Source organism: Pleuronectes platessa, chromosome 2 (assembly GCF_947347685.1).
Source record: "Pleuronectes platessa chromosome 2, fPlePla1.1, whole genome shotgun sequence".
Lineage (NCBI taxonomy): Eukaryota > Metazoa > Chordata > Actinopteri > Pleuronectiformes > Pleuronectidae > Pleuronectes > Pleuronectes platessa.
In genome coordinates, this window is record NC_070627.1 from 17,419,177 (window position 1) to 17,437,751 (window position 18,575).

The 18,575-nt window shown below is 44.6% G+C and overlaps 1 protein-coding gene across 4 annotated transcripts in view; it reads right to left on the reverse strand.

Annotated features, from left to right (window-relative positions):
* The window catches only part of srgap2 (SLIT-ROBO Rho GTPase activating protein 2), a 51,307-nt gene that overhangs the window by 19,948 nt on the left and 12,784 nt on the right, over nucleotides 1-18,575 (reverse strand). For 3 of the 4 annotated variants that reach the window (XM_053429697.1, XM_053429695.1, XM_053429699.1), the window contains exon 2: nucleotides 3,376-3,568. In XM_053429697.1, coding sequence (XP_053285672.1) covers nucleotides 3,376-3,568 — 193 coding nt within the window. Of the gene's footprint in view, nucleotides 1-3,375; nucleotides 3,569-4,243; nucleotides 4,438-18,575 lie in introns of those variants that run through there. The other variant, XM_053429698.1, reaches the window with a different exon arrangement.

Below are 18,575 nucleotides of genomic sequence, written 5' to 3' on the forward strand. Positions count from 1 at the left end.
ATGGTGATGGCACTGCGGCAGTGGGTGAAATATCACCTCGCTCTCTCTGAGCCTCAGCTATCACAAGGTAAACACCGAAATGTCATTGGCCCCTCCGAAGGTCACATGGTGCTCACTGGGAACAGAGTGAGTCTTTAGGTCAGGTGACTCACATTAAAGGGAAAATGCTAAATGGTCGCTGACATTCAGCATCAAACTGCATAGCATTAAACAGGGCATCGCTGCCGGCGCTTTAGTACGACTGAAGAGTGGAACTTCAATGAGCAGTCTAATAGTTCCTGCACTGACTGAATTGAATTTGAGGAGCAGCTGCTCCACAGAGTCTGAGAACAGCTTAAACAAATGGATGCATGAAGACACAAGTCTCTGGTGGAGTCAAAGACATGTTTTATTACTTTCTTTAACATTGCTACATTCTTTCATCTTGACGAAAAAAACATGGCATGTTTAGGGGACTGATATTTATAAGTGTGTGCAATTTGGTTCAGAGCGCAATAAAAATCTGTATCTAGTTCATTTTAATTTGATTTAATAAAGGGAGAGCTGGGCTTTGGCAGAGGTAATAAAGGTATATATATATCAAATTTGGGATCAAAATCCAAAGCCAGATTCATGTACGTGTTCTAATTAAATCAAATCAAACATATTCTTGCAGATTATGTGAATGAAAAAAAGATGAAGTTGAACACAAAGATTATAGGATATCATTGAAAAAATATGTATCAATATGGGGTAATGGTATCTTGCAATTCTCATTTTGGTAAAAGGTTAAATGAAATACGAGTCCATTATTAGAAGGAACATTATATTTTTACCCAGTGTTGGGCTGTGTTAATACAGCCTAACGTGACATTTAACTATATTGTGATTGTGTGTGTAATTCTGTGTCTATGCATGTGAAACCAATGAGCGGAGCACAGTTGTTTTCTGTTTTCATAAATGAAAGAAATTTGACGTAAAAAAGATGGTTCATGAATGAATCCCAAGTTCTTGTGAATCAGAAATTGCTTTCATGTGAGATTTGATCTTATTTGTGCATCTTTAATCGCCACAAACATTGAAGAACTGGACACTGGCCCTGGACAGATTTAAATGAAAACGAGGAACAAAGATGCAAAACAGTGATTGTCAGACTGTGTTTGGTCACATATGTAAATAATGTTTAAGTGTAGCCAAGGGTTGTGTAAGGGGCTGCCGCTTATTAACAGGGAAAATGGACTAATAGCATAAGGGTCGGTTTTGAATCAGTGTGCAACTTGTGAGGGCTTCTCCATGTGACCAATCAGCCTGTCAGCCTCTAGGCATGCACACACACACAAACAAATAATTTGGTTAAACCGTGTAACCTCCACCACTGCTGTACGCAGCCAAATAGCAGGAATACCAGGGGTCTCCATGGGATCAACACACACACACACACAACCTTCACAGGCCACAATTCTTTGAGCACCATCAACGCCTGGCTGTATGAAGAAACAGCCGCAGGCACACACACACACACACACACACACACGCACGCACCTACATTGAGACACACAAAAAAATACACACATATAACCGGAAAAGAGCTGAAATTCCAGCGCGGCACCCGGACTGAGCAGCAGCAGATGCAGAGGCACTGTTAAATACATAGATGTTGGAAGAAGAGCAGAGCAAACAGAAAGTGGGAGAGGAGCAGACTGGGAACTGAGAAGTGAAGATTGAAGACGCGTCGGTGAGAGAGTTGTAATTTTGTGGTCATGACATCTCGATTATGACGTAAACAGACCTGCTGCAGCAGCTGCAGTTGTTGAACCATTAAGCTGCATATTTCACTCTTCCGTCTCGGCCCCACCTTCTCCTCTGCTCTTCTTCCCTCCCCCAATAGGCCAACACAGGGAGACTCTCCTCAACTGCGTCAGTATTGATCTGGGCTGGAGGGTGTGTGTGGTGTGTGTGAGTGTGGAGGGGGGGTTAGAATACCTATTGATTCCTTTCTGTCTGTGAGTTTGTCAGAGAGCATGTGTAGGTTTTCCCCCAAAATGGAAATCAGTGTTGCTGGAAAAGTGAATGATGCAGAGGGAACGACAACATTTTATGATCGTAGTTTCTTCATCACATGGCTCCTTCAAAGTAAACGTGGCTGAGGTCATGGTAAACAGGGAATCACAGAGAGAATGAAGACGAGCAGAAGAGGAACAAGTCCTGTCTTTCTCAATTCAAATAAATGCGTATAATATAAAAAGTGTCAAATCTAGAGACTGTTCATTCAAATGATTTGCTAAAAGATCTACTGAATATTTATCTCTTGCAATTCTCTGTTGTCTCCTCACTTGCATCCCAAACTCCTTACAATGGAGATGTGAGGAAGGATGAAGGAATGGCATCAACCTGAGGGTCCATCGCTGTTCAATCAAACACCACCATTTTGAAGAGTTAGCATTTAGTGATGAGGCACAGCTGTCTCATAAATCATGACACAGCTTGGCAGGGCGTGCACACAGACACACAGACACTACTGCAGTAATGATACATTAATGATACTGCAGTAATGATCACAGAAGCCTGCGGCCCCTTCAGCTAAGCATCAGTGATAAATCAACAAACACTTCTGCATGAGACACGTTTGTGTTTCCTTGTCAAAAGTTCCTCTGCAAGTCGCCGTGTTTCTCTCATTTAACAATTTCCAGGTCACAGGCTGACAGAAGAGCAAGGACGGAACGAGTCATAATTAGAAACAGAAACCATCCTCTGCCTCCATAATATGTGTGTGTGTGTGTGTGTGTCTGTGCGTGTGTGTTATCCTTCAGTATCCTTTCCCACAGAGCAACAGATCACTTTCTAGCCCCAAAAGCTGCCAAATAAATTACACAGGAACACATCACGCTGATAAAGCTGATAAGCTCCAATCTGTATCTGTATGGATCTTATTTATCTGTGACGGATAGAAAGGAAGAGAGAGACAGAGAGAAAGCAATTTTTCTAGTGAGAGAGAATCCCCTTTTGGACAAGGTTACATACTCAGCAAGACACTGCAAAATAGTCAGAGCACATAATCACCACCTGGCCATATTTGGCTGCAGAAGAGCCCACACATACACACTGTCGCACACACACAAACACACATACACATTACAGGGACTACTGCAGAACAATGAGTGCGTCATATGAATAAATCTGTAATTTATAGCAGGGCTTCTCAAAGTCTTCGTCAACTTCTCTCTTTTCAGGAAGGAAGTCACAAGTGTCCGAAAAACTCTAGACTTTCTTAAGGGCTAAATGAGGAAACTGGGGTGGTGATGCATCTTACTTGGGAAACTTTGGAACGGAAGAAGAATATTGGCTCTCTCGCACATTTAAAAATAAACACAAACAGTCTCTATGAGCGTGTCGTACTTGAGGAGATGGTCCTTGGTGCTGCGCGTCTTGGTGAGGAACCGCTCGGCGAGCTTCTCCAGGTTGCGGCTGTAGTCCATCTCGATCTCTGCCTTCTTCCTGAAGAAGTCCTGCAGATCCTGAAGCAGCTGCACCCTCAGCTCACACTGCTGGTCCAGACATTTAAGCTGCTCCACCAGCTGGGCACGAATCTCTGCCAGGGAGAAGAGAAGAGCGGTGGAGGAAGAAACACATGATCAGAGTTTGCTTTTAGGTTCTTATGATCATCTCGAACCAAGTGTCATACAACGCAATGAAGCTAAACAGGACGTCTGACAGAGAGTGAAAGGGCTCCATCCTCGAGAAAAAAGGGTTAAGCACATGCTATTAACAACAGGGCAGTAATCTGCATACATCACATGCCAGAACAATGTGTAAGATGTTAAAGTTGAAGAAGTTTCCCCTGAACAGGTGGATGTGGATGGACCCAGCTCCAGCCAAATCACCAGGAGGAGCCCTTGTGTAGTGTACATCGTTTTGTACGCATGTGAGCTGAAGTCATTTAACCTAACTTATCGCTTTTCATTTATTCCTCCTGCCTCTTTCATCCCCCCCTCACTCCGCCATATTGCTCTCCAGTCTGGCCTCAAATTAATAGAGTGCACTCAGCGTGGTAACCATATTCAATCACAGACTCCCGGAAAAGTCCTCTGGAGAATCGTGCCCACTGCAGTTATAGACCGGGATGCACAGAGCATCCACAGCAACATGTGCACACACCCAACACTCACAATTCTCAGTAGGCTTCACATTTTAAAGAGTTAAGAAACAACACACACAATTCCCCATAACTGCTGTCACGTCTGCGTCTACACAAGCTCTCTCCTACCTTTACAGCACTGGCTGTAGAGAAAGCGGATGGTTTTGGCCTCCATCCTGGCTTCAGTGCAGTATAGACTCCCCTCACATTCACACACTCATTCAAAATCACACAAACAACCTTACAGGCAGGCAGAAACTCAGCCTCTGGCTGTCAGCGACTGGTGATGCTGCCTTTGTGTTAACAGCTGAGAGTGCAGTTTCTCTTTACCACAAAGAGAAGTGGGATATCTGACTGTGTCTGTGACCACCCTGCTCCTCCCCCCATCTCCCACTTCTCTATCACTCTGTCGTAAACACTGTGACAACAACCAGTGGCTGCTCAGGCTACATTAATACAACTACTTTTACTTTGAAAACTGTATTTTCAAACAGAAGCGATATCTGTTTGGCTGTGTATCAGTTTTAATGGCCATCCAAGCAAGCCCTCTGAAAGTCACTTTACAATTACCATTCACATACACTGGTGTAAACAGGAAGGAATGCGTTCCCCGCTGGACACAGGAATAGTTACTGATTCCTAGCATAAAAGCTTGTCTCCTACGCATATCAACAGTTGTATCATTGTAAAATGCAGAGTTTAACTACACAACAGCTGTTAGAAATGACATCAGGTCAGCAACGCTTGTAATTGATGATCCATGTTGCTTGCTACACTGGTAGCCGAGGCTCATGCTAGTTGTTTTCTCCCATATGTAAGTCATGTGATGGAAGCCTGACCAATCAGCGAAGGCTACATTGTGACCGAAGCGACGCAATCTGCAAGCGGTTGCGTCCACGTCATCATGCACAGAACAAATAAATGCATCTGTGACAGCGCTAATGACATGGTGTTAATATTTGCTTTGACAACAAGTGTTGTTGTCTCGTGGTCCTTGTGGGTATGTGTTCAACTGCATGTTTGTGTGTAATTTTCTCATCACACATCATTGTCAATGATGGAGAATGAGTCAGTCTCCAACTTCTCAAGGCAGCATCACAAAGACTCTGCATGGCGCCCTTGTAAAAAGCCGCCCAGACACAAAACAACACATGCGAAAAACACCTCTGCAAACATATCATATAAGGATGAAGAGTGATTCTGACAGCACACTTTATTTACTAAATATATGTCTGTGCGGCCCCACCAAAGCAAACCCTGAGCTCTCCACACCATACTGTGTTGATCCTGGCTGCTAAACTGAATTAATTTCCCTGAGGAATGTAAAAAAAAATTTTTTTTAAAAGAAGCCTTTATCCATTTAGAAGCTGATATTGGCAGCAGGAGAGGAGTGTTAGCTGAGAGGCAGGGAGCTTGGTACAGCAAAGAGGAGAGAAGCCATCAGGAAAGATAAATGCAAGTCTTCCTTTCCGTCTTGCCCCCCCCCCCCCTCGTTATGGTCATCATCCCCTGAGCCAGTGAGAAGTGGGATGTGAACTGGAATGTGATGCCTCCACCTCCCTCTAGACAGACCAGTCACATTTTCCAGGCAGATGAGAGCAGATCTTGTATTAAGAATCTGGGATTGTACTCTACTGATGCTCTCCTTCTCCTTCCTCCTCTGCCTCCCCTGTCTGTAGTGCTGAGGGCTGTCTGGCTCAGTATGGACGTTAGCCTTGTCTGTACACTTATCGCTTACAGACCACATTGCACCACAGTCAAAACACAGACCACTAGGTAATGGTTGTAACAAGTGGGAAAAGATGATCAGGTCTTTTATCTGGAGAATATGTTGGTGTCCCTGTGAACCTGTCTACATACTGTACATACCACAGTACACCAAGGTCTAGATACTGAGTACAGAATGCGAAAGAAGTCACATTCTACCTTGATAAGTTGATTCTTCCTTCCAGGTAACGTTTCAAAAACACAGGCCCTTCTTCAGACCAAGAAAGTAAAATAAGTTTATGGGAGAATCAACAGGTGTGCGGACATTTTTTGGTCTTCTATATTATAACTATAAGAGTCAGCATTCATAGGAATATACTGGTCAAGGTGACAAATCAAGAGCGGGCATCAATGTTTTTTTAGAATTTGTTTCGTGTAACATTAATTCCTATTTACTTAGGAATCAGTTTCCCTCCTGTTATCACATTTCTCATGAAGTCACCAGAGCCACCTTTTGGTTTCTTTTTAAACTCAGGGTGGATGATGCCATGTCACAGCATTGCATCCATATGTTAGTTCATGGTAGTAAATGGAAAAATCTGGAAAAATGTGACGAATCCAAAGTGTTTTTTTGTGCACGAAAACATTTCACCCAAAGCCTGCCACTACTCATCATCAATTATGGATTATTAGTGTTGTCCCGAGCCAGAAAAAGTAAGACAAAAACAGACAGAGAGAAACACTGTGGATGGAGATAGTGTAAATGCACTCTAATGACAACAAGGTCAGTGTCTGCTGTTCATTTTGCAGTGGGTTGAAGGCAGCTGGTCTGGGTTGCCTTAAATCAAACCAGAATCTGACATCTTTCTGCATATGAATGAGTGGATGTAAGCATGGACGGACACAAAACAAAAAAACATTCTAACAAGACACTGCCAAAAGGTAATCGGACCAGTCACATGACACTGTGTCGAGCACAACTTGAATCCAAAAGTGTCGAAAATTAGCTTTAAAAACACAACACCCCACCAGCAGTTAGGCAGTGTGAGTGTTGTTCTGGACGCTGTTCTGAGCTGGCATACATACAGGAGCCCCACACACTGCTGTGAGGACTCATTATACCTGAAACACCTCAGGCTACAGTCACAACACACATACACAATGACAGTGAAGGGACACAGTAAGCCCGAGCTGTCACTTTGAACTGTTTTGACGGCAGCTCTCCAACTGGACTGACCTTGAAAAGGTGTGCACAAACAACACACACACACATCTGCACACATGGCAACTGGTCGGCATCTGTTTACAAGTAGATGTGATGAGAGTTCGAGACAAGGCTCCAACCGGTTGGAGAGGGAGTGTGAGGGGAGGGGGACAAACAACAGAGGAACAACAAACCAGACTAAGATCCAGTTCATTTAAAAAGGGACAGTTCACGTTTATTGCAATATCAGTTTTAGCTTCACAGTTTTGACCATCTTTTTTTTTCTTCTAATTAAATGGACAGACTTACAAAGTGGGAGTGAAATGGAGTAATTTTAGACGCCCCAAGTTCAGGTAGTAAAATCCCATTCATTTTCTCTAGAGAAAAATGCTATGCAACTCCCATCCAAACCACCTCCACAGCTTGGCTGGCTGTGAAGCTCCTGGTTGAATCATCAGTGCAGCAGAGGGACAGCTGCAGGAGAAAGTATTCAGTTCTTTGACAGAGGGTTTTCAAATTCACTGAAGTTCTACTTTGTGTATTTCCCAAACCAAACCGACTGATAACACTTGATGTCAATGAGATTACATTGAAATAACGAGTGCCGTATCCGTTCTAAACATGTCTGTTTGGAATGGGGTGTTTTTGTACTGTGGTTATGCTGTTTGCAGCTTTGTTTATGAAACTCTGAAAGTGACCTGCAGTAATTGAGCTGCAGCAACTAGAGACCTGCTGCAGGACTCCATAGAACCCGGAAGCTGCCCCGCTGCTGCACAAAAAACTGTTAAACTGTTAAAAATACTGGAGAATCAGCTGTTGTTGGCTTCGTCATCTCCCATGAGCCCCTGCCACCGCTGCTACAGAGTGCTGGTAACCTGTTTATTCAAAGTTTAACATTGAACTATGACTGCCCTTCATTAGGTCCTTAACAAAACACACCCCAAGAGTGAAGCTGAGATGATGAAGGGTTGAGATACAGTATGTGAACCACACCTTGCATAGAAGTTATTAACATGTGGGTTTTGAGATCCGATCTAAAGTGGACAGCAAGTACACTTGTGAGCGCACCCAGATTGTCCTGGGCAACATATGAAGGACGCTCTTGCCATCACAGACACACACAAAGTGACATAGGATAGACTTGTGTACTAATAACATAACTTGGTCTTCATGAACAGAAATGACGTACAAGTTTGTTTGTCTTGTGCGGGTAGGTGAGATCTGATCTTAGATCTGATCACGAGATGCACATGGGCTCAAAATCTATCTCCAGGTGTGAATGCAAGCATTCAGAGCTGTGCACTGGTGATGGGTTCACAGAAACCAGCATGTTAATACCAGGTGTGTACGGGCCCAGTCAGACAGAGGGTTCTACAAGAGGTCTTTTTTGGAAGACAGAGAGTTATGTGGTTTACAACCTTTGTGACAGACCTGCCACATACATTAACACAACCTTTCTGTTGACAGTAGGACCGAGTGCCCAAAACCTATGCCAGCTAGTCAGTAATACAAAGAGATAGGGATGCAATCTGCATGCACGCACACACACACACACACACTTCTAAGAAATCCAAGGCACCCAGGCAGGAGTTCTAACTACCAGCGAGCTATAATATTTCCCATTCTTTCTCTCTGTGTGTGCATGTGAGCACGTGCGTGTGTGCAGTGTTTATGCAGTAAGGCCTGGTCTTTGTTGCTCCGGGGGCTGATACTGCAGTACAGAGCGATGGAGGAGAGGAGGGGGCGGGAAAAGTTTTGAGTTGTACCACTGTGAGCTCATACTATTGTCCTGAGAAGAATGAAAGAAACAGAAAGAGAGGGGGAAAAGAACAGAAAGAAAGGAAATCAGGGGCACTGCGTCACAGTGAATAATATGCCCATTCATCCCTGTGCACACAGGAAGAGAGGACAGAGAGACAGGAAGTCAGTCGGACCAGTTCACTGCCAGTAGGGAGCACATGGGAGGGGAGGGTTATACTAAAACAACTACAGGAAGTGTGTGTATGTGAGCATGTGCGTGTGTGTGTGTGTGTGTGTGTGTGTGTGTGTGTGTGTGTGTGTGTGTGTGTGTGTGTGTGTGTGTGTGTGTGTGTGTGTGTGTGTGTGTGTGTGTGTGTGTGTGTGTGCGTGCAGCAGGATGGGGGGTTGGAGTGAGATGAGTGTGAGTGTACGTGTGTGTGTCTCCAAATGTAGGGGCCTGAAGAAAAACAGGCAGCTGTGGACTTCACCAATATAACCCTCCAAACCTGAAACCAGGCAGGAAAAGAGAGAGACTGCAGGAGAGGAACTGGGCCAGGGGTTTGAAGGGGGGGGGCGTGTGTCTGCAGGGATGGTGGGGCCACGGGACAAGATGTTTTAAACAGTTGAACAAGTCGGTAGTCTGAAGCCTCAGGTTGCAGGTAGTATTTCCACATAAGATGCTTCAGCCGGGTGGAATCTATTAGTTCCAGACATGCCTGCCTAATACTGCTTCACTGTACTCACACATACACAAGCACATGCAAGAGAGAGAGAGAGAGAGAGAGAGAGAGAGAGAGAGAGAGAGAGAGAGAGAGAGAGAGAGTAGAAGAAAAGATAGAGTTACAGTACAGTAAGTGTTGGAGGGAAAAGTATTGCAGGAATGGGAAGATTCCAGCCAATGTCTTTTCCTTGGGTCTGGGCCTTTCCTCTGAAAACAAACACACACACACACGTATACACACACAAACTTAAATTGGCATTTCCTCTCTCACCCAGAGCTTAAAACTTTTAGGAAAAGCAGTGTTTTTTTTAGGAGGAACATTAACTAGCTTAGTGACTTTTAGACGTGGAAAACCCTGCTGGAGCCAAACCACGGCAGACCTGCTCTGTGTGACTGAGGAGAGCAGACACACACACACACACACACACACACACACACAGGCAGGCAGGCAGAGAGCAGAGGATATGAGAGAAATAAAAGCTTACTCTGTGCTGCAGCTGGGTGTAAATAAGTAAAGCATTGGACATCTCAGCAGCAGCAGAAGTTATTGGCGTCTTGCAAGTGCTTTATAAACTTCACTTTTGACCCAACTTCCATTATGGAGAACTGAGTACTGAGGGAAGTTTTAAGATGAGGAAGTAAGCTCATAACATTTCGGCTTATCATTATCTTTCATATCCACAGACAGATGGGACAAAGGGCTGTGCGTCTAATACAACATTCTGTTTCATATGACGTAATTGATTTATTTGTGTTTCAAAATGACTCTGACCGGCCAAGAGGTGGAGCTTGTACCCAAAGAGAGGCTGCTTCTTTGGCATTGAACGCAGTTTGGACATGAAAAGTCTAACACAGACCAGAAAACTGCACTTGGCTAATTATGCTGCAGACCGGTCACCACAACAGACTCTGCCACCACAGACCGCTTTTACCATCCATGCAAGAATCCTGTCAGCCAGTGCGGACAGATTAAACGGATGAGAGCGGTCGAATGCTCGAAACAAACCCCAAACTTTGATGTTGCAAGAGGCTGTTGGCCACTGCACACCATGAGGGCAAATGATCAAGAGGAGGGGGGAAGATATTGTCGCTGCAGCTTAAATTTGGCCCCAATTCATCTACTTATCTATCGCTCTGACTGTCGGAGGCACAGGGAACTTGTGTTGTTTAGGACCCAAGGAAGTGCAGTGTCAAAGCATGTTCAAAAAGATTCAAACAAGGAAAAAGCTAACGAGAGACGTTCTAAATTATAAAATATGCTGCATTAAAACCGCAGAACCAACCAGAGTAATATGTCTGAGTAACTTCGGGTGTTTAACGGGAGCAGACATTTTATCTATTTTCTTAGAATACAATTATTTTCTCTTGAGCCTGCTGATAAACCTCTCTTCACCCCCCTAGGTAATAGCTGTGTGGGAATCAGTGTGACAGGTCCGTGTTGCACCATTCATGTTGAGAGTAGAGGAGGTTGTGTGTGTGAGAGTAGAGTGAAAAGGAGGTGACAGGGAGGGAGAGGGAGAGTAATCGTGGGGGGTAGCACTACTCAGCAGGGGTAAATTCCTCTGCACCGCCCTGCACCTCTCTGGTCAGATCAGGAAGTCATTAACCGTTTAGTCGCCCAGCGAAACGCTTTATCTCCAGGCTGGAGAAACACTGCAAGGAGGCAGCAAGATGAGAAGTACGTTTGTGTGACGGTGTGTGTTTGTGTTAAAAGTATCGGTGGCCCACAAGGTTGAGCCACGGGAGCTCTCATCAGGGTTTATTACACTCCGAGCTTGGAGCACAGGTCAAAGGTCAGAGAGCCACTGGAGGGGGCTCAGTCTCCCACGTCAACTGGTGGAATACAACCATCAGCTTCAGCTCTGACCAGAAGGAGCTGGAGGGGGCTAGAGACTAGGGGCTGGGGTCTCTATGCATAATGAATCAGGCTGCGTATCAAAAGTTAAAAAGCTCCTCACCCATTTACAGCCCCCTGCCTGTTCCACTAACCCAGTCTGGAAAAGAAGCTGACGGGAGTATGCGCTGGGGGAGGGGGAGTGGGACTGGGACTGGGAATAGATGGAGAGACTTCAAATGAGACCAGACTGTGGCGCAAACTAATGATTATTTTCAGGATCAATTGATCTCACAACTATGTTTGATTAATCACTTACTGAGTCGGCAAATTGTCAAAAAAAAAAGAAGCCCCAAACCAAAATGATGGTGTCTGGTGAGCAGTCATCTTAATATAACAAAATAAAACAGGGAGAGGGCGGAAATTCTAAATCGGTTTGTGCATATGTGTGTGTGTTGTGCAACCTTGAGGGTACCATCCTGGTGTCAGCTCCATTTCCTGTCTCTGCCGGACACAACCATCTGGGCCTCAGTCTGTTCCAACAGCCATGTCTCTCGCTCTCTCTCTCTCTCTCTCTCTCTCACGCGCACACACACACACAGTCCGCCATAGGGAGGAAAATCATGACCGTATAGTGATCTACACCATCTGTCTGAGAAGCTATGGATAGGTATCAGACAAAAAATTGCGCACACGTATTATACCATCCTGGATCAGCAGGGGATACAAAATTAAGCTTAGCTGTGTGTGTGTGTGTGTGTGTGCGCGTCAACTCTTTCCATTACTTCCAAATGGCCAGTGCATAACACCCCCCTTAATCAGCTTAGTAGCCAGTGGGGGGATTTGACTAATCCTCAACACAAGCATGGGAAGGAGTCCGCTGGGTGTATGTCTGTCTGTGCGAGTGGTCCGTCTGACAGTGTGGGCAGTACGTTAAATCTACCTCTATAGTCTTTGAGAGCTGGTGGGTGAAGGTTCGTTCCCGTCTTTATCAGCAGGTCAACACTTAAATCTAGTGAACGAGCGATGATGTGGAATGACTCCATACTTCGAGATTAAAGAATCATTAACTGCTTTGTCATCCCTTTTCATTTTTTCTTCATATTTCTTCCACTTTTGTGTCTGAATAAGATCGGTCAGCAACAATGATTCATGGGGACCTGGAGGGCTTCACGTGCATGTGCACATACACATAAATGCACCCCTGAGGGAAGCATCAGCGCTTTGAAGCCTAACACAGCGTGTAATAGCCTCACTCTGTCTAATAGTTGTGTATGACAGCCTCTGTCACAGAGCAAACTGCACGCACACACATACACACAAACCCCAGCGGGAGCGAGATGCTGAACGTGTACGTGACTGGTGTGTGCGTCCTTACGCAGCGACATCTCTTATCTCTGCATTCCAAGAGACATCAGTGGCATGCCGAAAATGGCAGAGATGGAGATAGAGGATACAAAGTTGAGAGGAGAGGGCGGGCGACGGCACCGCGAGTTAACAGCTGTATCTGCTGATGTCTGCCGATCCTTATCTGAGTGCCAGTGGAAGGCAGAGAGGCCGGGAGACCAGAGCAGGGGAATATGTTCCATCAGACAAAGGACGAGACCCAGAACAGCAGCCGATTACATGAGATACTATCAGTATTCACATCGAGGTCACATCGACACTGTGTCAGTTACTGTTTTCCTCGTGTGTGGGTGTGTGTGGGTGTGTTGTGTTGTCTCATTTTAAGGTGATGGTCATTCTACCTTCTTACAAAAACACAAGTTTTCCTTTTTTTGTAAACATCTTCTTGTGGAGATTGAAATGAAACTGTACAATGATTATCTCCCTGCTAAAACATGTACTAGCTATTGGTTGGACAAAACAAGCAGGTACATTGAAGAATTAAACGGCACCACACACCGATCGATGAAAATCTGTCAGGCTGTGCTAGGAATGTACACTCCGAGTCTTACAATAAAGCTGTGAAAGTCAAGGTTATCTTGGAGGCCACAGCAGCAGGTCATGATTAAGAAACAGTGCGTTAGTCAGCAGAAAAAGCTGAATCAAGATCAACCATTGCAGCAAACTGCAATCACAAATCCCCCGTGTCTCCCCACTCCTGCCTCCATTTCACCCTTTCCTCCAGCCCCTTGGTCCAGAGGCGTAACTCATTCCCACGCCTGCCGCGGTCTGCACATGTGCATGTATGTGAGTGCTTGCACACTGTGGAGAGGTGGCCTTGCTGTGTAATGACTCCTGCAGAGGCACGGCTCAGAGTGCTGCGGTTCCAAGCTGTGACAGGCCGGGCCGATGAAATATGGCCACCATTTCACCCAGCCGCAATCTGTCACAGCCGCCCTTGCAGATACCAAAGCCTGGATACACAAGCCAATAGCTACGATATGCATTGGAAATGAGAGGCTGATAGAGCCGTGACTATGATTTGCTGCTATGCAGTTTACCCATCGACTTTTTTTTCCCCCCATAGTGAAGATCACATTCCGTAAGCTAGGTTGAATTCCTCCTCACTTGCATCCCCACCAGCTCAGAGCGCTGCGGAGACGTGTGAGGAGGATAAACTGGGCCAAGCTGCATGAAAAGCGTCCCAGGGAGAAGGACAACTCAACACCTCAGCATATTAAACCACCACAACTACATTTTGTAGAACTGCACCAAAACAGCTCAGGGGATGTAGCTGGGGGGAAAAAACGTCTTATTCTCCTTTTCTGCAGCATTGTTCCCTCTTAAGGTGGTTTTTAGTTAATTTCGTAATAACCGAGCAACTCTGATGGCGTGAGGTAGAGCAACAACAAGAGGAAGAAAAGACGAACCAAGTGTTCCTCGAATTTACTCGATTTCCTATTATATGGTTCCTTTTAAACCAGGGAAGTGCTCTAATAATGGAGAAGAAACAAGATGGGAAAGCTGATAGAGACAGAGCATATTTCCTTTAACAGCAAATACTAACAAGAGTTTCCAATACACACAAACCAGACTCCAAACAAACGCTAAGAAAACAGACATTTCATCCCAGAAAATTGACTTTTTAATGACTCGTTAATCCGCATTTCAGATTTATTAACAATAAGAAATTGTAAATAAAAAGGTACAATTCATTACCTACATTATTCTATTGCTATCACATGGAGGCATAATGAGTTGCATGCAGCATCAAGTGTGTTGCTTTACTAAATCACCAATGAAGACTTGCAAATGAGACTTTATAAAGAAAGCAAACTAGACCTGCAGTGCTTACCAAACCAAATTACACACACTGATAGATATGACACATAAAACTAAACTAAAAACAACACATTTTCAAATCATCTCCAGCTGAAGATTATAAAATTTAAAAATCTGTGTGTGGTCGCCCATGTTTTCAAAATCAGTTATGAGTTGGAAAACCTCTAGTGTGCAGCAACCCTAAATATACCACATTTTCTCATCAAGATCCATGAATTCTTCTCTAATTTAATGAAAAGGTCAAAAACATCTAATCTCACAATGTTAAAGTAAGTAGACGCAGATTCTTGGATCTACCCCTTTGTACTGATCTGCTCCGGAATGTAATGGGTTCTTACTCGGTCAATTTCCATCCTTCCACCAAGTTTCGTGGAAATCAGAACAATCACAACAAACCTCAGTGAAAATATAACCTATGCGGAGGTAACAGCTGCACTTATTGCCCTATAGTGGGTAGATAATGACATTGGCTACTGTTCTCCTTGTCTCGATCATTCAGAAAAGGCGATGTCCTTCCTAATAGTAGGAGGGTTAATAAGCTGTAACGATGACCTTCTGCTCTCTGTATGGATGAAGTGTTACAAGTCTATAGGTGTAGCCATATACTCAAATCATTAATTTACAGTAATTGATATACTTATGGCACAAGGATATCGTAGGTCATCAGGTTTACTGTAATGACCTGTCCACATGAGATAAGCACTGATGCTTGGTGAATGAGGACTTTGGGTCATTGTTCAGTTCAGAAGAGCTTGTAGAACTTTAATGAATATTTTGAGCTTCTAGGCATAGCAGGAAAATGAGTCAAATGAGATTACAGAAAATGCATAAAACAGGTCTTATTCCAGCAGGCTTAAATCGAAAGTGAGACTTTGGGCTGGTTTTATTTTGAGCATTCAAAACTGCACGGGGATTCCACTACTTCTGCTAATGCAGCAGCTGGCTGAGTGAAGCAGGGTTTGGAAATTAGCATTACCGTGTTTTCTAAATTCCTCTTACAGGATGTGCTGCACCAGAGAGACACGGTGGTCGTCTTCATTAGGTTGTATTTCCCCTCTACCGGAGAGACCGGACATCACCGTAAGACAGTAAAAGCTCAAGGCCAAGCCAGCAGTACCAAAACCAGGGCACTGTTCCACCTCACTGGTCTGTAAAGCTTGGAACAGCAGGGAGCCAGAAAAATATCTAGAAAAAGAACAAACACCTAAGAAAGGTGCTGGATTAGGTACATTATTTTAAGTTAGATGATCATTTGTTAGCTCATTAGAATGATTTAGTGTTTAAACCTGCAGGAACAGCAGAGACACCATTGAGACAGGAAGGTGATGAAATTTGGTGTACCCTCACTGATTGGTCGAAGAGTCCCTTTCGATCAATGCCCCTGCAGCAGAGCACATCAGGGTCAGCTTGTGTTTACTGCCCCAATAAAACTCTCAACTGTCCTTCCATAGCTTAGTGTTACAGGCCTAGATATTCCCATTAATTATCTAGACTGTGAGAGCCATGCCACCTGCCACAGTTTGATAATAATTAGAACATCTTTCGCACATTTCTCATGATTCCATCAAAGATCTCAGTGTTTTGCAGCACTGCTTCATTGTAGAACTGTGTGCAGTGCTGTTTGCCCTGCTGCCGCGCTCTCTCGGACACAAACACAGTGACGCGTATCATACTGGTCATCGGCTGCACTGGGAGAAATCCTGCTGCAGCTGTGGTTCGGTGGACCGTCAAAACATTGTTAAAGCTTTTACCATCATCAGCAGGCAGGTAGACCTCAGCATAACACTTGCCCTCTCTTTGTACCTGTAATTCAGATGCATGAGAGAATACTCAATCATCAACCTTCAACACGTTCACTACCGCCACGATATAATCAGCTGCTAAGTCTGAAGTGTGATACACCCAAGCCGAAATAATATTTCCATAGTGAAAACTATTATACTCAAATCATAATAGGGAATTGATGAGAAATGACCTCTCCCAGAATCCTCAGAGATGACATCTTCCTGAGAGGATTCGTATCACAACCATAGCAGGGTGAGGAAAGCTCACCTAAGGTCAGCCTGAGGCCGCCCTGACAATGACAACAGCCTTTGTGCTGCTCAAACACACAAACACTTACACTGTTGTTTTGTTTCTCACACGTAACTGCCTACTTAACAGGCATTACCACCCACATGATTGTCCCTACAGCTCAAATATCACCACGTCATGGGCCAGGACAAACATCTGATGGTCATCACAGTCAGCCAAGGACAGACAAACAGCCATACTCCTGGCTATGGCCTGACCCGCACTGGGACGGACTTTATATAAATCTCAGTGTTACAGAGTACCGGGCGTCCAGCAACACATTTATAACTGGTATTAAATTGCCAATTCTGCCATGTACTCCTACATAATTGTTATCTGGTGCTGTATCATTCTGTCTAAAAGAAGTATAACCGGCTGAGCAGGGCCTCGTGGCATCTGATACCCCTTCAAACTACTGGATGAATTAGTCAGACTTCCTGGTTTCTTATTTCATTTTCTTACCTGTACACTATGTGCACACCCACGCAGCTCGTTTACTTCACGTAGTGCCAGTCAGAGGATTAAGCAGATTGTGTCAACGCAGAATGCTTGTGTTGAATTCTCCATCGCAGCTAAAGAGCACTTTTTGACCAGTAATGAATCAAGATTTGTTGCTCTCTGCTGAACCGGAGCTTTGACCTCACAGAGGAGGAGCGTCAATGATGTATGAAATATCTGGAAGTTCTTAATCCAGGTACAATTTGTTTGGTTAGGTGTTAACACCCATTGCACTCAGGTGTGAACCAAACCTGCACCAACCCCTTTTAGAGGATGTGGTCTCAGTCCAGCTCCAGTAACCATGTGCTTTGAAATCTGGGAAATAGATTGTGTAGCATTAGTGGCAGCTACAGCCAGAGAATGAACGGAGGCTTGAAACATTGACTGGCACCAAGGAAAGAGGTACACTGTTCCTGTGTTTACCTTCTAGCTCCCCACCCCAGCCTCTGACCAATGAACCGAGTGAACATTTTGTAATGTGTTCTGCTTCAGTTGGATTTTTCCTGTGTGAAAATAAGTTGAACCGCAGCTCTCCAACTGATCTGGACCAGAGCCAATAGACTAAAGATATGAAAACACCCTAAATTTGTATTGTATCCTCCATCTGACATCCCTATGGTAGACTCTGTGGCCAAGTCCTACTGTTCAAGGCTCTCAATCTTTCTGGCCTTTGACCCAATGGGAGCCTGGCGTCAAGCGAGCATTACACACAGGATAGAAAACAAAGTTATCTGTACTCAGGGATAGTCTGCTCCGATACCAGGAGACTAAGCCTCTCTAGTGAGAGGAGTCTGGCACTTGATGACTCAACGCAGCGTGCATGTTCTATTTTGTATGTGATGAGATGTGATGTGTGGGTCAGAATCAGTGAAACACAATAGAGTCCTGCAGAGTGGGTGGCCACACCCTTCCCTCATAACTCCCCTCTATGGCCTCCCCTTCAGCCCCTCAAAATTGCATCGGTGAGATGAGATTTTAAAAGACAGGAAGGGAGAAGGCAGGGAGTGGACATCAAGAATGACATCCCTGAGAAGAGAAAAAATACACTAATGAATACAAGAAGAAGAAGTAAGAGGTCTGACAGGTTCTCAGCTCTAGTGGAGAAAACATGACAGGGAATGGAGAGAGACATAGTGGGCAGAACTGAGCAGACTGGGGGAGGGAGTAAGAGAAACAAAATGGGGGCATGAACACAGTTTCACAGGAGACAGATAAATACTGAGGAATCCAGAGGGAGGGAAAGTGAGAAAAAGCAGTGGTGTGTGTAGCATTGTGTTCTGCAATGTGTTGCTGAATTATTGACGCTGCCACTGCGCTGAAGGGCGAGAGGAGGGAGCGTTTTCACACCGCCTAATCTCTGCATCATAAACATGCACGCACACACACACACATGCAGCGCTGTCAGGTTGTGGCAAATATATGTGCAACGATCGTCCCTCGTGACGGCAGCCTTGAG